This window comes from Patagioenas fasciata, chromosome 3, assembly GCF_037038585.1.
Source record: "Patagioenas fasciata isolate bPatFas1 chromosome 3, bPatFas1.hap1, whole genome shotgun sequence".
Classification (NCBI taxonomy): Eukaryota; Metazoa; Chordata; class Aves; order Columbiformes; family Columbidae; genus Patagioenas; species Patagioenas fasciata.
The window spans coordinates 48,798,133-48,825,751 of record NC_092522.1 but is presented as its reverse complement, the minus strand read 5'-3'; the positions used below and the strand labels follow the sequence as shown (position 1 = coordinate 48,825,751).

General features: G+C 40.3%; 1 protein-coding gene across 3 annotated transcripts; it reads left to right on the top strand.

Moving 5' to 3' along the window:
• Nucleotides 1-2,132: 2,132 nt before the first annotated feature.
• On the top strand, nt 2,133-26,321 carry TSNAX (translin associated factor X). Of its 3 annotated transcripts, none has more exons than XM_065835290.2 (6): nt 2,133-2,257; nt 4,571-4,678; nt 7,728-7,842; nt 9,522-9,652; nt 22,709-22,836; nt 24,488-26,321. In XM_065835290.2, exons 1-6 carry the CDS (start codon nt 2,242-2,244, stop codon nt 24,860-24,862), a joined length of 873 nt encoding a protein of 290 aa, XP_065691362.1. In that variant the 5' UTR covers nt 2,133-2,241; the 3' UTR covers nt 24,863-26,321. The 3 variants fall into 3 exon arrangements, with proteins under 3 accessions (XP_065691362.1, XP_065691363.1, XP_071662418.1); XM_065835291.2 differs by lacking the exon at nt 2,133-2,257 and adding an exon at nt 2,415-2,894; XM_071806317.1 differs by lacking the exon at nt 2,133-2,257 and adding an exon at nt 3,365-3,913.
• The last annotated feature ends 1,298 nt before the right edge of the window (nt 26,322-27,619 follow it).

The window sequence follows — 27,619 nt, the reverse complement described above, 5'->3', positions numbered from 1 at the left end:
GCATTCGCATCTCACAGCTGGGCTTATCTGGTTTCTCATAAGGTGTAAGTTCCACCCAAATTTTTTTCCCTAGTCAGGATGTTTATAATCACTCCTAGAGGCTCTTTCCCTCTGTCAAATCAGATTGACCAATTGACCGACAGATTAAAAAATTATTAAGGGTGGGGAGGAAGGACAGACACACACGCACACCCACCCACACACAAAGGCTGTCAGCACTCTGCCTTTGCACTCATGTGGGCTTTGTTTCCTTGGGAATCCAGCTACTAAAACAGGCAGCAGCTGCGACAAAAAATGAAATCTAGTAGCAGAGCAATGAGATTGATGATTTGCAAGCCTTTTCATTTTGGCAACACTCATCCATTTTTCTAACCTGTTAGAGGAACACATCAGGATGTGTGTGTAGTAAAGAAAAGCATGAACAAAGTAGCAGGGCAAACATGCATTTTGTAGCCCATCACTGCAAGAACTGAAGTGCCAAGTGTGCACAGAGATATCATGTACATCTGTCGCCCTTGTGCTCAATCCTGTGATGTCTCCTATGAACACTCACACTAAATCTCTAGCAGAGGAAACACTGTTTTTATCAGGCCTAACAAAACATAGGATGCAAATAATGTGGGTTCAGGAGCTGGTGGTCCCAGACCAGTTCAGACTAACAATCCACAGTCCCCTGACACCCCTCTCTCCCAGCCCTGAGGCCAGGGACCTCTAGTCTCCTGCCGCAGCCACTGCCTCCCCTCTGGCAGCAGCTACATCTGCTGCTTCTCGCATTTATTTTCCGAGTGTCAGGTGGCTTCCCTATCAGATTTTTCCGGTGTGCAGTTAAGTGTCTCCAGTTTCCATGTCCTGTCTTGCTGTCAGTTCCTGTCCTCTCTGGCCTCCCTGGGCCGCCGCACCTCGTGGCAGGGGCTGCGGGGCCCTGTGGGTCTGGGCACTATGGGCAACAACAGACCACTTGGTGCTGGAGGCTCCAGGCTGCTGAGTGCCCGATTCACCTCACATGGAAGGGAGGCGCCCTGGTCCTCATGTGGCCAGGGAGAGAAGGCAGTAAGGGGACAGAGCGGGAGGGAGGGGGGTGAGGGGAAGGCGATGTGACAGACGCTCTGCGGATATGGGCTGAGAAGAGGCGATGAGCCAGCACTGTTTCCTTGTGTCCAGGAGGGCCGATGTCATCCTGGGGTGTATTAGAAGGGGGGTGGTCAGTAGGTCGAGAGAGGTTCTCCTTCCCTTCTACTCTGCCCTGGGGAGACCACACCTGGAATATTGTGTCCAGTTCTGGGCCCCTCAGTTCAAGAAGGACAGGGAACTGCTGGAGAGAGTTCAGCGCAGGGCAACAAAGATGATGAAGGGAGTGGAGCATCTCCCTTATGAGAAAAGGCTGAGGGAGCTGGGTCTCTTTAGCTTGGACGAGACTGAGGGGTGACCTCATTAATGTTTATAAATATGTAAAGAGTGAGTGTCAGGAGGATGGAGCCAGGCTGTTCTTGATGACAACCAACAGTAGGACAAGGGGCAATGGGTTCAGACTGGAACACAAGAGGTTCCACTTAGATATGAGAAGAAACGTCTTCACAGTGAGGGTAACAGAACACTGGAACAGGCTGCCCAGGGAGGTTGTGGAGTCTTCTTCTCTGGAGACATTCAAAACCCGCCTGGACACCTTCCTGTGTAACCTCATCTGGGTGTTCCTGCTCCAGCAGGGGGATTGGACTAGATGATCTTTCGAGGTCCCTTCCAATCCCTAACACTCTGTGATTCTGTGTGATGGGACCAACGCCGCAGCCCCTTTCCCCCGCTCAGCTGGCCGGGCAGGCCGGTGGCGGCGGGCAGGTAACACCAGGGCTTCCGCACCGGCCGCAGCGCCACCGTCCCCTACACAGCACTACATGTCCCGTCGTGCCGCGGGCGTGGGGGGCCTCACGGTGAGGCCGTAGGCTAGCTGCCCGTGGATCGCCTGCTCGGAAAGCAGCTCGGCCCTCGGCTTTACCTCGATTTCGCGGGCAACAAGGCCCGATATCATCCTCCGCGCCGCCATAGCTTCGCACGACTCCTGCTTCGCCGCGGGCGACGGGCCAGCGCACTCCGCCTGCGTGGCGTCTTGCTATCAGGCACCCGCGCGGGCGCCCTGCTGTGGTTCCTGTAGGGCGGGGGCGCCAGGCGGCGTGGCGGGCCCTGGCAGCGCGCGGGGCGGAAGCAGGTTGCCGGGGGCACGCGGCCTGGCTCGGCGGCGGCACCGGGATGAGCGGGAAGGAAGGTGACGGCGGCGGCGCGCGTGCCTCTCCCTCTTCCCTCCCCCGCTACCGGCGGCGGCTGGAGCCGGCGGCTGCGCCCCCCGCCGGAGCGAGGCGAGCTCTGCGGCCCCCTGAGGGTCGCGCCGCCGCCGCCACCCGTAGCGCAGGGGTATGAGCGGGCGCCTCCGTGGTGTGCGGCCCGTACCCCGCCTGCCGCCGCCGAGGGGCGGTCCAGCCGCAGCCGTCGGCTGTGTGGGCCCGCGGGGCCGGTTCAGGGCCCTGAGCCGACAGGAGAGCAGGCTGAGGAGTCAGAGCAGGGGGAGGCCCTGCAGCTGGGAGAGGGTGGGGGTGTGAGGCTGTGTTACTAAACTGCCCATACACCAGGATAGACCACGGCTTCAGAGGCGTTATCGCCTTCCCATTTGGGCTTTACGGAGGTGTCTGTGAGTGTAGCTTTAGAAATCTTCATCCCTGGTGGTAAAAAAGCGATTGTTACAGGCCAAAAGCTGGGTGTGCATTAGGCCTCTAAAGTGCTTGTAGCAGTGACTGACTTAATAAGGCAGCACTTGCTTTGCGGCGTGTGTGTTTGTTTGGCCTGGGTGATCAAACAGATCTGCTTTCAGCCAGAAAGTAGGCTTTGCAACGAGGAGGCTTGTGTGTGTATGTATATATATTTTTTTATTTTTTTTTTTAATTATTTTTTTAAAATTAGGGCTAAGTTACTGTTATCACAGTCTGTGGTTTTCTGATATTCAAGTTGCTGGTTATTCGGTGGAACTTCTCTTCCTATTTCTCTCTTCCCCCTCCCCACTTCAGGAGAGCCTGTTTTTTCCTGTAGTGCATTATGAAGTTCCCAACTTTTGGAATACTGCAGAGAGCTTAATTCTCTGCACTATTTCAGGGGTTGTGTTTGTAGTGTTTTCAGCTGCTACAGGAAAAACAAAGCCCTGAACTCATGTCCTAACAGAAAAGAAGGAAAAAATTATTTTCAATTTCCTCTTTTAGAAAGTAACCATGCCCACTTCTCGTTTTGGTTTGGGATCATAAACAATCAAATTGAAACATTTTAAAATCCAGTGCTCTTCTGTAACTTTTAAGTAGCTTCCTTTTGTTCTGTTAAGGAAATTGAGAGAACTCCACATATTCAAAAAGGTATGCTTGTATTGAACAGTTTGCCAAATTTTGACTTCTGTTAGGGACACAAAGCATACAGCTACCACAAAAAGGAGGTAATGAGAGGAAGAAATGATTGAAATTAGAATGACACAAAGAGTCAGTCCTAGGTAAAGGAAGGACAAAAGGACGAAACATAAGGGTAACAGAACACTGGAACAGGCTGCCCAGGGAGGTGTTGGAGTCTCCTTCTCTGGAGACATTCAAGACCCGCCTGGACGCATTCCTGTGTAGCCTTATCTAAGTGTTCCTGCTCGGCAGGGGGATTGGACTAGATGATCTCTTGAGGTCTCTTCCAATCCCTAACATTTTGTGATTACAAAGTGCAAGTTGGTAGTAAAACACAATCCAAAAGAGATGCATTCTGGGTGAGGGTTTGAAAAGATAGGCTAAGGATAAGGCATATAAAGCCAGTTGAACTGAACAGCTATATCGAGGTGAAAAGAAAATGGTTAACAGGTGGAGTACAACAACCGAAGATGCTATGCTACAGGAGATAAACTTGTGTATGTGGATAATGGTAGTCTACTTGAACTATACCTTGCTGCTTTTTCTGATTACTGAAGACCCATGTCATAAATAATTACAGTAATGAAAAACATACAGTTTGAATGACTCCTGTCAAGCTGAATATTTAAAATAATTTCCGAAAAAATGAGGGGAGAAAATAATCCTGTAGGCCCTTGCTAACACAAGTATTGCTCTGCAGCTGTTCCCTTACAGCAGGAGTAGGAGTAGTTGCATTTATACAGTCCTAAAATTACATTCCTTCCTTTGAAGGCAACCGTGAGGCTGATGTGGCCGCTGGTGAAAATGAATTTGACACCCCTGCCTTAGAGAAGGGAAACATAAAAGGATGTGAAGACCTTACCAAAAAAAAAAGAGAGAGAGAGAGAGACTTGGGATCCTACCATAATAGTCCATTGAAATTGGTAGGGTTTTTTTCCTAATTTCCACTAGGAACGTAGTGGAAAAAGTAGCATGCTAATGTGAAGATGATGTCAGTTGGTAATAAGGTTCATCCAGTTGCCTTATTCTATTCTGTAAAATGTGGCTGCAGTCAGGAATGCTCTGAAGACAGCATTCTGATGCTGCTTATGTGCAGGCAAAGCTACTTTATTTTTAAATATATATATTTTTTTCTGTGTATCTTCTATTAATAGGATCGGGTGGGTTCAGAAAACGAAAGCATGACAATTTTCCACATGGTCAAAGAAGAGAGGAAAAAGAGAATGTTAATCCATCTTCAGCTGTGATGGTGTCTTTTAAATGTAAGTAAGCATTTGGAATGCCACATTATACAAATAAGTGGTGTAGAAGTTTCTAGGAAATTACTAATATGTAGTGATGAAATAATCCAATTTTCTCTGAGGGATAAACTGGAAACTAGTTGGACTCAAGCTTCATACATTTAGAGCTTGTTGTTTGGCTTTTTGTGCAATAAAGTCCAGAGAGTGGGATGCCACATAGTTCTACCTGACTGATGACATGCTTGGTTTTTTATTCTACCTCCTGCTCCCCCTCCTCACCCTGCTTGTGCTGAACCTGATGCAAAGCAAACTGCGTAAGTGTTCAGCCAGACAAAGGGTGACTGGGCCCTTTGATGGCAGAAAACTGTAAGATCTGCAGAGGTGTAATGCAACATCTAAGCCATAGGGACAAGAATAGGTGATGGCTGCTTTTGGGGGTATTGAGAAGGCACTAAACTGTTGATTTCAGCTCTGGTGCATAGATGACCAAGTTACTTAAATGTAAATCTGGGTGCATTGATTTGTGAGTTGATAGGTGTTTATACATGGACTTTTAAAAAATAAGTGTTTAGCTAACTAACATAGACGTGTATGTAGACATTTCAGTTTTAATCCCTTTTTAAAATTAGTCTATATTTCAGTTTCTTTGCATAAGCAAGCATAAACTTCCCTCCAGCCAAATTGTTTTCATAGGATTTTGCACAAACCCAGATTTAAACTCCAGTAAATTTAATTGAACTTTCTCATTAGACAAACCCTAACAAGGCAAAGTTGACCTTCAGAAGCAAAAAGCCTTGACAGAAGAAGGAAGGAGATGTGATGCAGGGAACTGATTAATTGTTGGTGTAAAAGTTTCCCTGTCCCTCTTATTTTTTATGAAACTAAGGAGGGTGAAGTCAGAGCTGAATGGCTGCTATGAAGGGTCACTTCAACATCATATAACTTCCTCGCTATCTTTGAAACAGATGTTTGGTTTTTTTTCTGTGTAAATCAGCTTGGCAGATAATTAACTTTGACTCCTGAACTTTTATATTCAATAACATACATACACTTGTACTTGAATGGAGTAATGTTACTGTACTTTCAACTTCAATGTTTTACCTGCATATTAGTTTATCATAAGGTTGCCATTAACTGAATTTGAAAATGACACTTGTTTCCCTTCTTCGTTATGAGATCAAGTCAGCAGCACTTGGTTAATTTCAGAAAGGATGTAAGGGACACAGTTTATTGAGCTTTTGAAAGATCCACTTTGTATATTGCACTAGTGCTTATAAGCCCCAGATGAAGACATTAGTGGTCTTTGTCTCTGCATCAGGCACAAGTGTTAAGAAAAGGTGTGCTCCAGGTGGCTTATGACTGAGAAAGCTGTGTAAGGTGAACCAGAGTGGTGCACTATTTCTGTGTATGTTGCCTGAATCTAAACAAGATAATGTCTAAAATGAAATAGTTATACACATTTTGCTCTTTTTCATCTCTTTGGAAAAATGTCGTGCTTGAGTTGATGTAGTTATCTGTTGGCACCAAAGATTTCTGCAAAATTAATAGGAAAATGTCTTCTATAATAATGATTAATCAGAAAACAAGGAGTATTCAGTTACACCTTTATTTTTTTTTTTTTGCTTAATACTTCTTAAATATGACAGCGCTCTGATACAGAGATTGGAGAGCATCTTTGTTTGTAAGGTTAAGATTTATTAAGTGTGATTTTTAATGTTGCGATTCTGCACAACCAAAATCAATAGAGTCTGAGTCTTTGCTTTCAGTGATAGACATTCAAGTGGAATGTGTCAGGGAAAGGGCTGTGTGGTCTCAGTGTTTTAGCCTGGAGAATCCCGCAAGTTCTAACCCTTTGCAATTTTAGGCAACAGTACAGTATGTTTTCTTGCATCCTTTTAGGCTAGAGATTACTGTATTCGTTTACTTCAGGTCCAAACCACTTCTTAGTAATCACTAACAGGTTTAAAATCTAACATAAAAGTCTCAAAGCCACAACTGTCCAGAAGAGAATGGTGTCATTGCTAATATTGTAGATCTTCAGAATAGTGAATTTCCTGGTAGATGACACTGGTAAATGGTCATTAGAAATGTCATATATGGCATCCTATGAAGAAAAGTAACAGTCACCCACCCTCAAATCCAGTCATGGTGATCTGAGGGAAGATTTCTTCTTGATCATAGCTCAGTCGTGGACTTGACTCAGAATTTGGAAGAAACACACCAATCAGACATGATTAAAACATCAGTAGGAGTATTTGTGACTTAGCTTTGAGTTTCAGAGGAAGGTTGGGGAGAACACAGCAAAATAAGAGGAACCAAGTTTTTATTAAGGCGATGAGAAATACAGTTCCTTTTGTAGCTTCATCTAAACTTTGCTTGCCAGCAAGCTGCTATGCTTTTCTAAAGGATGTTCACTTGTCAGACCCTTTAAAAATGTAACCTCTTAGCTCATTTTCACTGTCTTCTCGCACAGACACTTTAACACCTCAGACAATTATGAAAGAAATGTGTTGAATTTCTTATAAGTATCTGCAAATGGTTTATTTAGTAGAACAGTGGTCTATGAAATGTTAATGGTATCTGTGAAACATTCATACTGTTCATAACCAGGCAGACATCCTCTTGTCTCTGTGTTCATTGCAGTTAGGCAGAAAGCATTTACATCAGTAAGAAAGAAATCTTACTTTAAGTAACTGATCTCGCTTTGTATTAGTGCTTCTAGTTCTTAGGGATATGAATATACTTGACTTTTGGCCAAGTCTAGTTGCGATGTGAAATGCAACCTTTCTTTTTACTAATTGGTGCATTTTTAACAGTGTGTATGCCTTGGTCAAATGCCTTTTGTGTTTGGTTGGGGATTTTTTGGAGACCGGTGAATTCTATTTACTAATGATTGTAGGGTTTTACTTTTTAATTTACCTTGCTGAATTTGGGTGAAATTTTAATTCAGCTTCCTGAACAGCAGTATTGAAGGCCCAAAAGCAGCTTCTGTAGCACAGGCTCTCTGCTCTTGCCTCATGCTGTGTACATGTGATAACCATACTTGTTACTGTGATGATTGACTCTGCAGCATTTCAGCTGGAGCTGGACACCAGGCATGATAAGTATGAACGACTTGTGAAGCTCAGTCGTGATATAACTATCGAAAGCAAAAGGACAATATTTCTTCTCCACAGGTTTATCAGGTGAGTCACATTGAGCATGAAAGTGTTCATAGAAACCTAGAAACTGCCTTGCAGTGTTCTCTGTGTTTGTATTTAATAGCTGCAATGTTCTGGTGGGAAGAATTTAATCAACTTCCAATAAACATTCTTTAGGATGGATGGCAGTTAATGAATGCACACTCCAGTTAGAGAATTGAAAGATGCTGGTTCAGGTTTCTCAGTTCATTTTATTGGCTTATTAAACAGGATCAGAGTAGTAGAGTATAACAGCAGATGAGCGCTTTCCAGCTTTCAGCAAGCTTGGAGAGAAGAGCGTGCACCCTTCCTTCAGGTTGGTTGCATCTGCAGTTACTTCCCCATTTTGGTTTTTGCAGCCCCACTCAAGGTCATCCATGCAAAGAGGAGGTGACCTAGGTTCTGCTTACTTCAATACATACTGCAGCCTAAGAGGCTTTTGTGTGAGGTTCTGAGCTTCTAGATGTGTTGTCTTCTTATAGGCCTTCAGACAATCTTTGGAAGCCACAAAAAATAGCAGAATAACAGGAAAATGTGAAACTTTGCATAGCCTGTTGTATAAAATGTTTGCTGAATGTATCGAACATTGATCTTCTGTGATACATTTTTAACAGCTCTCCCTGTTCCTTTTCCTAAATTTATTTTGTTATCTATCAATGCAGTTCTGCTGTAGTAGTATTTATAGTTAACTATTTATAGTTACCATGCAGTAACAGTTATAAATAGGGATTATGAAGTTGCACTTTTTTTAACTTGGTTTTATTCTGCGAAGAGGCGTTGAGATAATTCTAGTAAATGCTACAGCCTTGACTGTAAATAGCTACTCCCACTGCAGGGCTAGATAGCTGGGAACTGGTAGAGGAAAGAATAACAAAAACCTTCTCTTTACTCCAAATTTTAGATTCCTGTTTTGTAAGACATTCCTGGGTTTGTGAGAGTGGAAGCTTTCCATGCTGTATTTTTGTTTCCCTCTGCTTTGCTTTTAGCTATGATATTATTGTGACTTTACTTTCAGAAAACTGCTTATAAATGTTTTCTCAAGATCAGTCTATCAGTAGTTCTTTAAATAGACTGTAAACTAATATACCATATAGATTATTTGGGGTGGGGGAGGGGAAGTTTAAAGGAAATTAGCTTAACTAAAGTATATATTGTGGTTGTGAATCAGATATTTCAGGTGTTCCAAAATAGCATAGGCCATAATTACTTCCTATAAAAAATATCGTATGTAGAATCATAGAATCATGAATTGGATTTTGCAATACTGTAATGTGTTGCAAAGTATTTTGTGTGTTGTTTGTTATTTTTTTTTTAAGAGGTTGAGGGACTTCTGCAAATACTGCTAGTTTTCCAGAATATATATATGTATATATATATTTAAGCCTTTGCCTGTGCTTCTCATTGTTCTTATTTAAGTGATAATTAAAACTCTAGTCTGGAATAAGTATCATGCTACCAGAACTATATTGGGCTGATTGATTATTTTCATGGTAAGAATCTACAGAATTTCAGAATCTGCAATAGGTATAAATGAAAGTTAAAGTGCTTCTCATTCAGGTGTCAGTTTTGCTATATCCTGAAGTTCTGGAAAATGTATTAGTTAGTAAAAGAGAATATGTTATCTTTTTTAGCTGTTTACTCATGCTTTGAAAGCTGTTCTTTGAGTTTCTGTTTTATGATTGCAGTGCTCCCAATGGGGGAGAAATACTAAATGAATCTGAAGTCAAATTAGATGGTGTCCGACGGAAGATTAAGCAAGTTGCACAAGAACTGATTGGAGAAGACATGTATCAGTTCCACAGGGCTATATCTCCAGGTAAATTATTTTAAAATAGGGAAAGTACGCTATTTTGCAGTAAGCTCAGTTTCTCTTTACATAGCAATGGCTCCTCTTCATGCCGCAGGTCTGAATTTGGCACATTTCTATGGTTATAAATGAGAACTCAGATTAATCTTTGCCATTAGCAAAGTTAGCTCTGGTGCTAGAGAGGCTATTGCCCTACAGTGTTCTGTCTGTGCTACAAGCATTAAATCAGTTGATATCTGTTTCAGTCACAGCTTTTTCTGCTCATCTCTGTAAGCTGCAGCCTTTACTAACATCTTTGAGATGCTGAGTCCCAATGCTTTTGTGACTCTTGCTGCCAAATCATATTTCTTTGCTGAAACTTTGCTGACAATCTGAATCTTACCTAAAATTGTTATGCCTTGTTTGTGACAACATATAAATAAAATACGTATCTGCTTCTTTGACATCTTGGTCATGGTATACAAGTGCCTCACGTTTATCAGTCTTGTTTTAAACATATTGCAATCCTGTATATCTTTCCTTATTCAGGAAATACTTGTTCAGGTGGTTTGCTAAACTGGCAGTAAGTACATCTGTGTAGTTTACAAGACAAATAGTGCACACGTTAACTTGTACTTATGTCTTACACAAACTTAAATTTGTTAAGGTGAGCCAGCTCATAAGTGAAAGCCCAGTTTGGCACTTCTGAAGGAGCTTGCCATGCTAGTCTTCAATGGCTCTGCTTAAGTTCCATAGTCCTCTTATCTGTGGTGCGTTGGGCTGTTCAAATTAAATGTAAGTAGTTATTCTTAGGACAACTTAGGATTTGTGTGCGTCTTACTGCTATTTATAGCTTGGTACTGTAATGAAGCAATGGAAAGAAAGAGAATTCAAAACTCCAACACTATGGATGACCTCAAACTGTCAACAATACTAGTCCAAGTATATTATGAGTATCTTGAAATGCTGAAATTTGTGTTTGGATTATCACTTTAAGTAGTGCTTATAAAGCTGAAAATCAAAAATCCTTGCATTTGGTTTTATGAACAAAAATTTTTGGAAGTTTCATTGAGACTTGTAAACCCTGTCTGAATAACCCCTGAAGGTTGTAGTCCCATATGAATCATATAATGCAATTTATAGAACAATGACACTTGTGATCTGCTACCTCATGAATCTTTGAGACCTCATGATACAAACTGTCAGCCTTGCTGTGTGAGCAAAATTATTATGGGGTGACCAGTTACGCTGCATCAGCTGCTTCACCTCAGTTGTCTGTTTTCTTAGTATGTGGCTTTGTGTGGGCAAGTTCAAAGAGGCATACCTGCATCTATTTTTACCAAGGGGTGGCTTGCCTGGAATTAGCTTGCATTTCTCTCAGATGTAATAGAGTATGCCTGCATAGCAGATATATGGAAAGAAACTTATCACACTGTAATGTCTGTGTGCACCCATATTTTATGAAGTGAGTGACGAAACCTGCTGCTAGGTTTGTACTTCCAGATTCTCTCCTCTGAGTTTAAAAAACAAAACAAAACAAAACACATTTTCCAATCTGAAAAGTTAGATTTTGATTTTTTTTTTTTTTTTTTTACATCAAAGATATGTAAGCTTAAGCTAGCCATAGAAACCTGAAATTAAATAAATTAATGAAAAAAATTCTGTTCAGGTTTGCTTTGTGTCTTTGGTAAATACTCATACACAGTCAGTAACACTGATTCTCCTGCATAACTTGCTAAAGATATCTGTTAATATCAAAATGGACCTGAATAATCTCTTTAGGAAACAACTGAAAATATACTATTAGAAACAATTCAGCATTTGTAAAATTTTTCCCCAGTGTTTTAAATGTCAGCCTCTTAAAATGACTTAAGATGTATTTGTCCATTGTAGAGCAGACCAAATTACTATAGATCTCTAGCAGAGGAAGTTATGGGCCTGCTGCATGTGTAGGATGACTCAATGTCTCCACAGCTACATAATGAATAGAATAGAATAGAGTAGAATAGAACATTTCAGTTGGAAGGCACCTACAATGATCATCTAGTCCAACTGCCTGACCACTTCACGGCTGACCAAGGTAAAGCATGTTATTAAGGGCATTGTCCAAATGCTTCTTCAAGACTGACAGGCTTGGGGCATCCACCACCTCTCTAGGAAGCCTGTTACAGTGTTCTTTTCCCTCTTGGTAAAGAAATGGCTCTGAATGTCCAATCTAAACCTCCCCCGGTGCAGCTTTGAACCATTCCCATGCATCTTATCACTGGGTACCAGGGAGAAGAGCTCAGTACCTCCCTCTCCACATCCACTCATGAAACTGTAGAGAGCAATGAGGTCGCCCCTCAGCCTCCTTTTCACCAAACTAGACAAGCCTGAAGTCCTCAGCCGTTCCTCACAGTGCAGTCCTTCCAACCCTTTCACCAGCTTTGTTTCCCTCCTCTGGATGCATTCAAGGACCTTTGCATCCTTCCTGAACTGTGGGGCCCAGAACTGCACACAGTTACATGCACAACAGCACATCCCTAACGCTTGCGTGAGACTTCAGTGAGATGTCATAGAATTAAAGAATTTTCTTACTACAGTCTTAAGACAACTGAAGAGAATGAATCTTATTGACCTCTCTAGATAAAAAGAAAGGACAACAAAGAGGTATTAATACACAAAATAATAAGAGGGAGGAGAAGTGGGCTCTGCTGTCCATCTTTCCAGCAATCAGATATGCTCTCTCTCAAACAAATGCTTGACCATTGTGGTTTTGTGGACAGACCTAAAAGATAAGAAATACGCAGCCCCACGTTGCATTTCTACAGTTAAAACTGGTAATGGCTCTACTTTTAACTTTTTCTTGTGTTCCGGTGACACCAGTGAATGCCAAGTCAGTGGAATCTCATCAGCTGCATAATACTGCTCAGTCCTGAGATCTCCCCATTGTTTCTGTAATTAGGTAGTTCTTGCCTCATTAAGAAGACTGTATATAAAATCTGACTGAAATATGTCACCTTCATTCAATTTCTGTAGGCCATCCACAGCATCTGCTTAAATTCTGGCTCTTCTATATGATGCTTCTCTCTGCGGGGAGTTTGTGCCAGCTGGTATTCATTGAGCATGTTTTGTGAGGGTGCATGTTAGAACATACGTGTCACTGAGAAGACAGGGAATACATTTAGGCATTGTTTAAATGAGCTCATGTGTATAACAAGTATGAAATGTAAGCTTTTAGCCAGAAGTTTATTCTTACCTTGTTCATTAAATTCTCCACTCTCCAGTTAGTCATTGGGATGGCAAAAAGAATGAATATGCTTAAAGACTTGTAGATCTTGATTGTGCTGAAGCTACGTTAAGGAGGTGTCAGAGATGTGAAGATGCTTGATGTCAGAATTGTGAAGCTGCAATAAAAAACCTAGAGACATGAAGAATGAGGGGACAGTTAGATGAAGAGAAACTGTAAGAGGGAGTGCTTTATTTCCCCTCCCCCACACTGTTTATGAAGAACTGTAATTGGGATGGAAGCAGTGATAAGGGTTAAGAATGTTGCTTTTAGTTTTGTTTTTAAGTCTAGTGTTCTTTAATTGTTCCTTTGCTTTTTTTTTTTTTTTCCCACAGTGGAAAAATCTTGTGTGCCTTCTTGAAACTAATTTAGCTAGGAACAGTGCTAATTTTTTTGTCTTTATGTATTTCCTAGAGCTGTAAGTCTTGACCTTCCTTTTACCTAGTTTTCAATTTTGATTTTGTATTTTGAAGAAATTCTGGAGAACTAGTTAAAAAGGTTTTTCTGAACAAAAATGTAGCCATTAACTTTTTTTCTTCAAAAAAGAATAAAGAAACGCCTATGTCCCATATCTCAAAAGCAGCATGTCCAATTAACCTCAAACTTCCTAAAAATATTCTCCTTTGTCTTGAAACCAAACATGAAACATCCTCGTGTTCCCCACCCTACCTCTCACAGAAAGAGTAAAAGGGATTGAAACTGGGTTGATAATGGAAACCATCATAGCAGCCCTGACTGGGGAATCATGACTGTCTGTATAAAAAAGCTGCCTAATACGTTTTATTCAGTATAATAGCTGTTAGCCTATAAATAGAAGAGTACTATGAGTATAATGCTTGGGAATATTGTTTGCCACTTGTAATTGTTAAATGCTTTTTTTGGGGTTACTCCAAGCAGTTGTTCTTTTGGCTTGAAGATAAAACAATTCTGGCAGAGCACTAAAGGAGTTTCATGCTTTCCCTCATTAAGAATAGTGCTAATGGCACGCAGGACATTTCCCCAAAGGACACTTGCATGAGCTCAAACACTGAGTATAGCACTAATTGAACAACAACAAAAACTGATGACTGTTTTCTACACATTTCTTAACAGTACAGATTGTCCCAGGGGATGATTAAACAAGCAAACAAAGAGATACTGAAATAATGAAGTCTTTTTTTAATGTAGAGCTCTTCATTTGTTATGTTAGAATGTTCTGCTTTGTTGATATTTTTAAAGCTTTACTATTTGTAATATAGAATTCCTGCTCCTTTGCCCCACTTAGGAGTGTATACCTTATATATCCTGTGAGGAAATGTGTACTGTTGCTTTAAAATAGTTGTGAGACGCTGAGCAAGAAAAGGACTGAAAAAGATTGTATGAATTTGTGAAGGAGAGGAAGAACGATTTCAGGATTTTATCTATGTATATATGTGCGTTTGGGTATATAGCTCTAAAATACCAAGGAAAATATCAATAGTATACAGAAAAGACCCATGCCTGCCTTAAGAACAAGAAGGAGACTGCTCTGCAATGTGTTAGGATTCATGGAATTTTTCTAAGCTTGTTCTAAATCTATGCTGCATAAATGCAAAAATTGTGTAATGCAGAAGGAAACTATGAGTTGCTTGATAGGTTGGCATTGGGTGGGATTGAATGGGCTAACATGATTTTGGTAAATGAAATCATAGCTCCTTACAGTGAGATCATTAGATTCTGCTAGGATCAACTGTAGATGTGATATTATCATCACAGCCGATAGCCATGCTTAAGACAAAATATGGAATGAGGAGCCCATAATTCTTCTGGAGCTTCTTCAGTAGCATGGAGCAGAGTGCTGAGAGTAGATGCAACTTCAGCATTGCTGGCTGACCTTTCTGTTTGCTGTGTGCCTGTGGGAGCAGCAGTGGTGAGTGGAGTGATGGGCACTGAGAAGCTCATTAGCTCTTTATCATGTCTGCACTTGCCCTCAATAGGATTAGATGATGAGGCTGTAAAATGTCAGCACCTTGTTGAAACTATCACTCTGTGACTGCTTCTGCTGATGATGACGCGGGAAATTCTGTGTAAAAGTTCAGTGTTGAGGCAGTCTAACACATAATTTATCTTGTGCAGGCACTGCTTATGTTCTGAGAGAATGATATAATGGAGCTTTATTTCTGTGCCCTGCCTTACACCATTTGGAGTCACATTAAACGTGTAATCATACTGCAACAAACTGCATTGCTGAATTGGACCAAACCAGTTAAGTCTGCGTGGGTGGAAAGAAAATATTTTAATTATGCTAGAATGCTGTTTTTTAATGGCAGTATGTAGGACCAACAGACATGGTGCTCTGAGAAATGCTGTGGAGATGAGTGAGGTCCATCCAGGCAGGCCACATTTAGGTTACTGATTATTTAAGTAACATTGGGGTTTTTTGGTATTGTATGAAGGGTTCAGATTAGAATATAAACTAAAGGAACTATTTAGGTAATGATTTCTGTCTTACCTGTTTTTTCATTCTTTTTCACTCGTAACATGGAAAGAATATCTCATACTTGAGCTGTGCTAGCTACCTTTGTATTTGTAAATACCTGTGTATTTCTGGAATAATACCAAGGCAAAGAACTATACTGCCCATCAGGAACAGCAGAAATAGGACTTTTTTCTTCTTAAGAAAGTTTGAAAACAACAATAAAAATAAGTGACATTTAATCGTAGGTTGGTGATACAAAGGAAAAGCTTTTTACCGCATGAGGAAGGTATCATGAATTGTAGATTTCTCACCCAGGAAAAAACTTGAATACACCTAAAACTTGAAAGGAAAGCTGTCCGTGAAGGAAGCAATCAGGTTTCTGCAAGATGGTGGGAAAACATAGTAACACAGGAACAGGATGTAACTGAAGAATTCAAGTTCATCTCTTTGCTGTTGTGGGTGAGAGGTAAAGTGCCAGAAATGGAAACAAAGTTTCCTGATTATACCGGGAAAATTGACGGAATTTGCAGTGAATAAGCTAATATTTATCAGATCTAATTTTGTTAATTTCTTTGTTTCTCTCTTTTTGTTACTTTCTGTGTTTCTCTGGTGTTCTCCCATCACCAAGTATGCCAACAAACTTCGTGAAACTGATTTTCTTCACCATGCAAGTTGTTTATTTGAAATTTGATACCTTCAGCTTGTTGAATTTTACTACCTTTTGGCCATTTCTGGTTCATGCCTTTTAACTAGGGTTAAATTCAGCAGGAGCTGCTGAGGACAGCCTAAGTCCATAAGAGAAGCCCTGTACAATACAGTCTTTTAAAAATGTGTGCTGTGGATGGGGCCAAATGAGGGTTGTCCTTTCCTAGTTCTACCTTAAGACCTAACTGTCCTAAAGTCCTGCAGTACTATTATGGTAAATACTGCAGTTACATGAGAATCTGGAACTGCTGATGCTGTTTGTCTTTCAATTCAATTTCATAGCTTGCAAATGGAGGAGACCTTGTGTTCTGGCTCAGGAATTTTTTTTCGACCCTGCAGCTGTTAAGATCAGTCATTCACAGACCAGATCTCTCCAGCCATTACAGGAACCGAGTGCAGGTGGAACATGAGAGAAGACCAAGAAAAATCTATGAACTTTTTTTGTTTGTTTAAAATCACACAGGAGAATGTGTCATAGAGGAACTCCATTGCAGGAAACAACTAGTATAGGGCATTGTGGTTAGGGTTTTGTTTTTCAGTCATATGGTGAGAAATAGGGGTTGCTGGGTGGCGATGTACCTTTTTACTGTCTCATCAGATCTATATTTATGAGGATAAATGGCCACTACTGATACTTCAGATGTGCTGGTGAGTTGGGGCTGTTGCATGGAAACAACACCATCTTGAGGAGAACTTTGGGGTTTGAACTGAAGAGGCTGTGTTGTGTTAGGTGCTCTTCCTTCTTTGATCATTGAGCATCCAGGCTGAGTCAGAGATATCTTTTTTGGTATCTTGAACAATTGCCCTCAAGGTTGTTAGTAGTGTAAAATTTGCCATCTAACTTTAAAAACTTTTTATCAATTATCAGGGCAATTGGAGGTAGTCAGAGAGATCAGGAAGGCCACTTTTCACAAGACTAGGTGCTTTGTTTGTTTTTTAAGAACTGGTGTAGAACATTAGTTGCCACAAAAAAAACCCAAAACACAGCACCCCTCAGAACAAATAATTTGGTTACAAAAGTAACTATGGTACATCCACTTCAAGTAGGAGCAAAATGAAAGCTTGTGAATTTCTCATCGACAATAAGTCATCTACAAAAAAAGAAAAACCCTAGCATTTGTCGTATGTACATATGTTTCTAATAACAATAATGAAAAGGCTCAATTAAACTCTTTTCTACAATGAGAGATTAAAATATTCTTTGCAGTTTTGTGCCTCTTGGGGGAAATGATTTAACTCTCACAGGCACCCATGCCTATTAAATATGTAACCTGTCTTTGTTTCTGTAGTTATAGGGAACCTTTGACTTCATGATCACAATCAGTAAAGCAGTTGGATTGCTTCACAGCCTCGGTTTTAGTTTAATTATGTAAGTTTTTATCGCTTGTGCATGGAAAGAGACCTGCGAATCTAAGGAATCATTGCCAAGTCTGCAGAGAACTTAAATGGAAAAGGTTGAGGCATGAATTGTCAGTTTCATCTGAAGAGGATGCTGACTCTAAAGCAAAATTATTTTATATCTGTATTTAGACTTTTAAATTTTATTGCTTGCACTTGTTTTAGTTGATGCATCTGATTAATTATTTGCTTATTTGACCAGTTCTCCCTTTCATTGATCAATATGCCTGTAGAAGTGGGTTCTTAAAGTCTACCATCCTTCCCATATTCTGCAGAGCTTAGTAGTGAGGGCTCTCCAGTTTAACTCTGGGCTTTCTCAGTTTGGGATTTCCATAAGAATATGACTGCTTTTTCTTTTTCTGGGTTTGTGTTGTGTGTGGGTTTTTTGTTTGTTTTTAATCAGAGTGTTACTTGCAAGCCTAAACACGATGATAAGATAGAACTGTGGCTGTGCTGTTCTGATTTTGCAGTGAATTTGCAAGTGAGTAGATTGACATGACCTGCCCTGTACTTAATGTAGTGGTCCTGGAAGAAACTCGCTGTGTATATTTTCCTACCATCTTTCTAGTGGCTGCTCTTGGCCTGTGATTCCTGCTGCACAGTTTAGGGCAAGACCTGGGGAAGAGAACACAGGTTGTCATCTGCTTTTGTCCTACCCATCAGCATAGGCTGCTCTGTGGACAAAAAGATACAGTGCAAGAGGAAAGGAAGAGGACTAAGGGATAGAACGAAAAAGAGTTTGAGAAGAAATAGGGAGAGAAGCAGCTTATTTGAGAAGATGGTGGGTACCGTTGGCATTGCTAACCTTAAGAGCTAGAGACACAAAATCCATCTTAACCCATTTTTTAACTGTTGAACAGATATTTGAAGGAGGAAATGGCAGAAACAAAATTTTAGGAAGATACTTTAATATCTTGTTTGATCTGTCATTCTGAGTTAAAACTTCCATGCATGCATGCATGTATGTCTTGGGTGGAATTAGATTTTGTTTACCCTAACTTGACTCCTGAAATTAAGGAACTTCTATTAATTACTCATTTTTTTAAAGTAGAACTAGCTTTTCCTACCACTTAGACATTCATTTCACTCTTGGATTGAGTGCTTGAATTACCTGTGTTTTTGAACAAGCCCGATTTCTTGCTAAATTTCTTAGAGAAACTGCTTAACAGTTCTTTCTCAGAACTTGCATATGTCGATAGATGTCTTGAATATCAGCTGAGACAGCTGGCAAAAAAAATGCACAAACTTTCAGCATAAAATCTCCTCCTTTATAGCTAATATGTGCTCAGAAGTTACCTCAGTATAGCTTTCTAGTTCTCACGTGGAAAATAAATTTTCAAAATACAGAAGGAAGCTGTTAGACTGGGTCACTGTAACTTGTCACTAGTACAAGCTATTTATATAGAGTAAATGTAATGAAATATCAAAATACTTAAACATTTTGTTACCTTACATCTACAATTTTAAGAACTGCTAGTAGAAGTATAACGATGCTTTTAATTGGGATTTTTGGTCTGCATACTAGAAAATAATACATAAAAGGCAGTCTTACAAACTGTTCCATTACTGGCAGCTCAATCCATAAATAAGCCGATTTTGGAATACATCCAAAACAAGAGCATAAGGGGAAAGGTATTGTTGGATGTTGTAGTGAAATGGGATGGAGTTTTTAACCTTGGGGATTATTTGTTGGAAATAGCGGATGTCCTACCATTAAGCTAAAACACAACATGTTTAAACATCCTTCTACCTGCACGTGGAAACACCTTATTTCAAGGTCTTGGGTCACTGAAGTGTCACGTTATGGCTACTTCGGGAAGAAGGACTTTAAAAAGAAAGAAAAAAAAAGTCAAATAGGAATATTTTTGCAAAGTAGTTGTAACCAGGATTTTTTACCAGTCTATTTGTAATGGTATCAACTTTGAATGAGCTTTTGTAAGGCTTACTTCTAAATAGTGATAGATTGATAGATTCCCCAACTGTGAAAAGATGACACTAAATGACAAACCAGACTGTGTGTGTAACATTCACATGGCGGTGTTAAACAGAAGGAGTGAGGAGAAGAATGGAACATGTCAGCTAGGGTGGGATGGTGGGAGGAAGCAAAAATGCACGTGTGTGTCTATACATACATATAAGTACGTCTATAAAAACCAAACAAATATAAAAATAAATGAACAGTGGAACCAAACACTTATCCTGGAAGAGGACAAAGTGTGTGTGGAGAAGTAGTAAAGTGGACTGAGCTGAAATTGGAAGTTATGATTGATCGAGAAAGCTGTTTATCGAAAAGTTTGAGGACTGATTTGATCTGAGAACTTGGGAAAATGGCAAGATGATTCTTCATATGTGATAGTCTCTTCCTCAGATAGCAGAGAGGCAGTCTCACAGATGTTGCAATGTTGGGTGCTGCTGTATCTGGTGGCTCGCAACTTATCCACAGAAAAAGCCAAAGTTTGTGATGAATTAATTACTGACTGTTACATCAGAGGGTAAGTAAGGAAAAGAATGGGTGATAAAATCTACCTCTCTGCAACTTCTGGAGTTATTTGTCTTAGAAGATCCTGAGTAGCTTTTATCTAGTATTCTTCCATTGCTTGTGCCCGGCATGCTTTACCTGAATGTAGTTGATTAAATTATTGTATTTAATTGGCCTCGCAGTTCCCTGTGTGTGTTCTGGTTTGTGAACAACAGTACTGAGTGTGGCTTTGGTTGCTGGATGTTTATCCTGCTTTTCCCAGTGCTGCTGTAAAGAAGCATAGAGAGTGCAGGCTGAATTGCTTTTCTGAGTGGCCTCCACTCACCTTGTAAATACATATTCAAAAGGAAAAAATGCAGATCACTCATCACATTTTTGTGATCACAATGTGGAAAATTGCCTACAATTATATTTTCCCTTGAAGTTACCTCTATTTTTTCTGGGATATTTCCACCCTCATCTGTTATTTAAATTTATGTTCTCTTTGATTTAGACTTCCTTTAATCCAGATGAAGTCTGAATTTGCTGCTTCCTCCATATCTCTGTAGGCTGAGGTTCTGGCCGTGTAGAAGTCAGTTGAGGATTTCAAGATTATTTTAACAGAACCAGGATTCTACTTCTGATACCCTTGGCCACCTCCACATTTTCTCACTTTGCTCAGTGGAAAAAATATTGTCTAATCCTGGCCCTCTTGCAGCATGATATGGCACTGTCACCTCTTTGCTTCTCTTGAAATGAAACCATCCCTTTAAAATGGTTCAGAATGGCTCTGCTGGAGCCATCCCTGCCACATTACAGTCAGTTCCTTTAACATCCTCCTTTGGTGCTTTCTCTGTCCATAGCTCAGATGCGCACATGCTTTGTTTTTTTGTCTTCAAAAATTTCAGTATGGTCCTGCCATGGATGGTTGTTCCAGGTTTGTTTTTTTGTGGTGTTTTTTTTTTTTTTTTCTTTTCCCTACCAAGAGTGTGAGCTTCAGCTTTCGGCTTATGAACTTTTCCCACACACTTTCCCTGAATCTCCTCTCTGCATGTAAGGAAAAACTGACAGAAGCTGTGAAATCGCTGTCTGAACATTCAAACTCTTTTTTAGATCTCACCTTTGCTATAATGCATACAGAAAATCACTATGTGCTAAGTAGGTAGTGAGAGGTAATTGTGGCAGGTGGCTGCAGATGGCATACAAATCTACGTTTATTATCTCATCTTTTAATTCCTTGCGAGCACGCCAACTCCTTTATTCCCTTACATGCCTTGTTTTTAGAGCTTATGTTCTTTCAGACAGAGCTGTTGTTCAGTTGGACATCACAGCCCTGTCTGGTTGATTTTTTTTTTTTGGTCTGAATTTGTAATAACATAACAGATGCTTTTCACCTGCCCTGCATGTTTAAAGGAACCTTTTCACTAACTCCCACAAAATAGAGAAGCAGGAAATTCAGTTTTAAATGAGCATCTACTGTTGCTGGTAAGATAAACCAAGCAAATTTAGTTTTCTTTATGTGTGTTTTTTTGATAGGTGAGCTACCTCCCTTGCTTTTGATTTGTTTGCAGTCTGTTTCTCTGCATTGAGTCTTGTGTCTTTGTCAATGTGTAGAATAGTAATCTGCACTCCAATCGTACAAATATTGTATTTTAAAAGCTCCATTATCATAGAATCACAGAATAGTTTGTGTTGGAAGAGACGTTGAAAGATCATCTAGTCCAACCTCCTGCAATGAGCAGGGACATCTTCAACTAGATCAGGTCTAAATCTTACCTCCGTTAGTTTAAAACCATGACCCTTTGTCTTATCGGTACAGGCCCTACTAAAAAGTCTGTTCCCATCTTTCTTATAGGCCTCCTTTAGGTACTGAAAGACCGCAATAAGGTCTCCCTGGAGCCTTCTCCAGGCTGAGCAACCCCAACTCTCTCAGCCTGTCCTCACAGCAGAGGTATTCCATCCCTCTCATCATCTTTGTGGCCTCCTCTGGACCCTCTCCAACAGGCCCATGTCTTTCCTGTGCTGAGGGCTCCAGAGCTGGATGCAGAACTCAGCTGGGATCTCACCAGAGCAGAGCAGAGGGGCAGAATCACCTCCCTCGACCTTCTGGCCGTGTTGCTTTTGCTGCAGCCCAGGATACGATTGGCCTTCTGGGCTGCAAGTGCACATTGCTGGGTCATGTCCCATCTTTCATCCACCAGTACGCTCAAGTCGTTCTCCACAGGGCTGCTCTCAACCCCTTTAACCCCTAGCCTGTATTGATACTGGGGGTTCCTCTGACCCAGGTGCCCGACCTTGCACTTGGCCTTGTTGAACCTCTTGAGCTCACTTCTTGAGCTTGTCCAGGTCTCTCTGGATGGCATCCTGTCCCTCTGGTGTGTCAACTGCATCACTCAGCTTGGTGTCATCCACAAACTTGCAAAGGGTGCACTCAATCCCAATATCTGTGTCATTGATGAAGATATTAAACAGTACTGGTCCCAAAGTGAACCCATGAGGGACGTTATGAGGAGCTACTGTTCGATAATTTTCTGAGAGAAACTTTATACTGATATTACAAAAAGTTCTGAATAAAAAGTACAGTTGGAGTAAAAACCTGAGAATGTTTATTTGCTGTGTTCTTGGTCTGGTTTCTGTACTTGAGAAGCGCGCTATATTAAATGATTCTTCAGTGCTATTTTTGGATTATCTTAGTTTTTACTTTTTGCTAGTAACCTTAAAATAGTCTCACTTAAAAGATTTCTAAAAAAAATAGTTGTGAGCATGGATCATTGCTGGAAAGTTCAAATCATTAGCTTAATTCTTCTGCTATTTTTGCAGGGCTTCAAGAGTATGTTGAGGCGGTCTCATTTCAATATTTTATCAAAACACGATCTTTGATTAGTGTTGAAGAGATCAACAAACAACTAATATTTACAGCAGAAGACAGAGAAGAAACAACAAACATGGTAAAAGTTTTTCTTTTCTCATGTGACAAACATCTTTCTGGGATGGAAATGCAATGAGTAGGCTTAGTTACATTTTTAGCATCTGATTAAATAAGGCCAGTTAGTGGAATGGTATTAGATGTCTGTCTGGGCTTTGACTCACTGGTTCAAAACATGCTTTTTATTCTGACAAGTAGTAAACTAAATCCGTGGGATACAAGTTTATAAATTTCACATCCTTTTTATTCAGAGCAAACTGAACTCCTGGTAAGGGGAAAGATCCAGGGCAGTGAAATACTAGCAAACAAATGTGGAGGAGGGATTTTTGGTGGCTGGGACTGCCTGTAAGTCCTATTGGTGTATAGTGATGTAGCAAAAGTTGGGTGAGACAAATGAATTCAAAGCAGGATGAACTCCATGAATTAAATCTTGCTGAACAGCAGGCACAGTATTCAGCTTCTGTTAAAATGCATTGCATATGTCTTAGCTTGACCATTTTTACTTTCCTGGAGTCAATCATGATGCCTCCCTTCAGAGGACGAGTTTGTGTCCCCTCACGCCTTAGCCCTGATACCGTATCTGCTGTTTCTTGACTTGCTCTTACTCCTATCCTGCCTTAAATAGAACTTATTTGCATAGGGACAAACTGCTGCCACTGACCACAGTAAACTGGGCACAGTTTGATTGTTTACAGGGGACAAAAGGCAATTTTTAGTAATGTACATAAACACACATGCAGACCATGTGCTACTCCTTTAGATGAATTACCAAGTCTACTTCTGTTGAAGAGATTCTGCTGTAAAGCACTTTTTATTATTTCTTCATCCTCTTGCTAAGATATTTGCAAAGAAGCCAAGATTTTAGCGTAAGTTCGTTTGTTCTTCCCAGAGCAAATTGTACCATTGTGGCATACTTGTTTTAACAAATTGTGAAGTTGATAGCTCCTGCATAAATGCCTCTGACCACATTTGTGAATTTGGGTGGCTAGCATGTTATGGGAACAAGAGAACAGAAAGAAACCTATATTGTCTCCCAAGGTACCAGTATTTTGGCAAGAAAAAGTATTGGATACTTGGATATAGGAGCAAACCTGTAACTTTGTGATGAGTTTTCTTCAATAAGTATTTATTTGGCCATATTAATGAGTTCAGTTGATATAAAATGGGTCTGAGAACTATATTTATCAGCTTCTTGTAGAAGATATGTTTCGAAATTCAAGACGCTGTTACAAAATGTGATTTGTTTTCATAATGCAGACTCTTTTTGATTCTTGTTTGCTTTGGTAGCTTTGGACAGACTGTTTAGGGAAAATTTAAATGTCTTAGACTGAGATCTGTCAGCCTAGAAAACCCCACCCACAACTGCAACTAAATGTTGGTACAAAGACATGATAATTCTGTTTGCAAATAGTGATAGTAGAAGCAGGGTATGTTTGTCATGCTTGCTAGAATGGAAATCACATCTCAAGTGGAAATGATGCTTTCATAACTTCTAGTATGCTGGAAGGAGATTAGTACTTCTGATATCAGACTGTGTGGATGTGCCGTGCAATTCAGTTTTCCAGAGTGTTTTTAATTACCAGTTATGTTACATAAGTTAATGTATGTTTGAACCATTATAGACTGCTTTTTTGTAGTTTTCTGTGCTGGATTTTGTTCTGTTCCATCCTCAGACCTCCAATTCCCACGATAAACAACCACACACTTGCAGCCTGAAGGTGACACCCGTAGATTACCTGCTGGGAGTGGCTGATCTGACTGGAGAGCTGATGCGGCTGTGCATCAGCAGCGTTGGAAACGGTGACATAGACACGCCTTTTGAACTGAGCCAGTTCTTACGTCAGATTTATGATGGTTTTACTTTCATTGGCAACACTGGACCTTACGAAGTATCTAAGAAGCTGTATACCTTGAAACAGAGTCTGGCAAAAGTAGAGAATGCCTGCTACACGTTAAAAGTACGGGGATCTGAAATCCCAAAGCACATGCTGGCTGATGTATTCTCTACCAAAACTGAATTGATTGACCAAGAAGAGGGTCTTTCTTGAGAAGACTGTTGCAACTCAGAAGGGAAGAGGACTTAGAGAAAGCTTTTTGTTGTGGTTTGTGGGGTTTTGACCCTTCTCAAAGCTTTTTAGGTAGAGACATTTTTAGTTTTATCTATGAGAAGGTTGTTTGCAGCGGTAATTTGTAACCAAAAATACTTTTTATGATGTGCAAGAGAACAAATGTTTGACTGTGTCCCCTTGCTATGGAATTTCCTGTATTGCTCCATTGTATTTTCTTTCAGAATGACCAAAATTTCCATTGCACTCTACACTGGTGACTGTCAGTTGTGAGAGTCACCTCAAACTGTTGTGGTTGCTGTTATCAGTTTTCAGCAAGCACAGCAGTGGAAAAAAATATCGTTAGGTACTGTTATTTAGCATTATCCACAGATTTCTGCTGCCCCCTGTTTTCTGAATATTTGGGTTCTATACTCATGTCATACCTAAAACAATGCTCCTATATATGTGTAAGTCCATCCCTTGACTTGAAACTGAGGTGATCTCAAAGGTGCCATGCAACTTAAGTTTTGTCTGATTTATGCTTTTGGGCATGAAACTGAAGCTAAGTCAACTTTTCACTACTAGATAATTAAGCTAATTGCACCAGGTGAATAGTACTGCAGACTCATTGTTTTGGGGCTCCACTTAAATTGAGCTCTGTTCAAGTTAACACTGGGACTTCGCAGTTTTGACTTGAGCTAGAAAATCCATACACACAGAAAAGAGCTGTGGAGTGTATTGGTTTACATTTTTTGTGATACAGTTTAATGCAGAATCTGACATCTTTCTGTTTGTAGACAAAAGCACAGGACCTACCAAGTATGTTTAACATGAACAATTTGGTGTTAGGACAAGCAGTTTTTGGCCAAAACAAGTGCAGTGTGGGGTTGGAACAGTGTTCTCTGTTGTTTGTGCTGCCCTGAGGACCTCCAGTGGGATTGAACTGGTATAAGTGAAAAAGGGCTAGCCAAGCTTTGAATAGCTGTTTGCAGGAACTATATCATGTGCATGTTCCTATGGAAAGGAAATTGCAAACAGAAAAAAGGCAGACATTCTGACTTCCATGTTTATCTTTGAGGTGGGTATGTCACTATTGGCAAAAAATCAGGGCTTTCTGCTGGTGTCTGAAGTTATGAAACTCTGATAATGTACATTTTGCTAAAGGAAAACAGATAAAACAACATGGTCTTTAGACTCCAGGAAATAGGCCTCCCAACTGCAATTGAAAATACTGCATGTTTTTTATTTCCACTTCCATATGCTGTGATACTGCCAATATTTTTCCCATGAGCATGTCCTGAGTAGCTGGGATTATCTGATATATGGACAGGAATGGGTAAATACAGTTCTGTCACACTTTTCCGTTGTTTCCACAGAAAGCAATATGTGGTGGGTTGAAAAAGGAGTGGCTTTTTTCCTATTGTTTAATACTATTTTTTACAATAAATTCTGAAAAGCAGTCACTGCCTGTACGTTGGTCCTTTTGCCTGTCAGTCCCAGCAGCAGATAATGCTGTGAGTTTCCCACTGTGCAGTACTTGACTTGGAAATTTCACTCTGTTCCTAAATTCATACTTTGAGGGGCACTTTATAATCCTGAATCTCTTTTTTTTTTCTCCCTAACTTTATTCTGTGAAGCCTAAAAACTAGTTAGAATAGAAACTTTGTGTGATCATCTTGAATTTAAAAAATGCAAAGGATTCAGATGCTGAAACAAGTTTATCACTGGAATAAATCTGCAACCGTACCCACTTTTTTACATATCTCCTTGTTTTCTCTCTGCTTTTTTTCTTTTTTTTTTTTTTTCTCTGAGGGGAGGAGGGATAAAAAAAGGAGAAGGATACTTGTTAATAAAGAATGGTTTGGTTTTGATTTTCTCCCAGAAACATATGCATCTAGCATTTCAGTTGACGCAGGTAAGAGTGTATTTGGCACAGCTAAATTTACTGCAAGTAATTGCACATTGAGTGTATGTGTGTGAAGCAAAAACAGATAATTACTGGAGGTATTGTGTAAAATTAAGCAGAGGTCTGCCTCTTGTCCCAGCAGCTATCTGGTGGAATTTTAAAAATGGCACAGTTTGAAAAGGGATGAGATGAACTCCACTACGTGGCGGTGCTTGGCCAAGTGACGTTCTGCCTCTGAGCCACGGAGCGAGCACACAGTAGCCACAGCTTCAGTCAAACTGCTGCTGCTTTGATACAGTCATTCATTATTTTTAAAATTACAGCTAAGAAGTGTCCTTTTCCAGCAGTCTTTAGCAATTCTTTCAAAGAATACATATTCATTCTAATGATTTTTAGATTTAAATTTTCTGTGAGGCTAGAGAAGACTTTTTAATGACAGACACGATTTCTAAACTTGAGGCTTCTTGCCCATAATCAAAAGCTGTGAAGAATTTCTAATAGGGAGCAAAGTGCATATGTGGTGTATTAAAACACTGACACAGATGGGAAATAGCTAATGGCCTGCAAACCTCCTGCTCAGGGAAATATTTTCCCCAAAAAACAATTACACTGTAGCTATTTGAAAAGTGACAGACATTTATCAGCAAAACAAACTGCTAAACAAGCAGTGGCAGTTTTCCCATTTCTTATCCCATTACTCTGTGGAGCTATTGATATGTTTGGTCTGTGGCCAGAACAGGACTACGTCATAGCAGATGTTTCACGAGGGCAGCTCTGTGTGCTAAAAATCATCTGCTTTTCTAGAATATCCTTTCTCAGAAATTTTTTTTCTTGATGGGTTCACTTTTGTC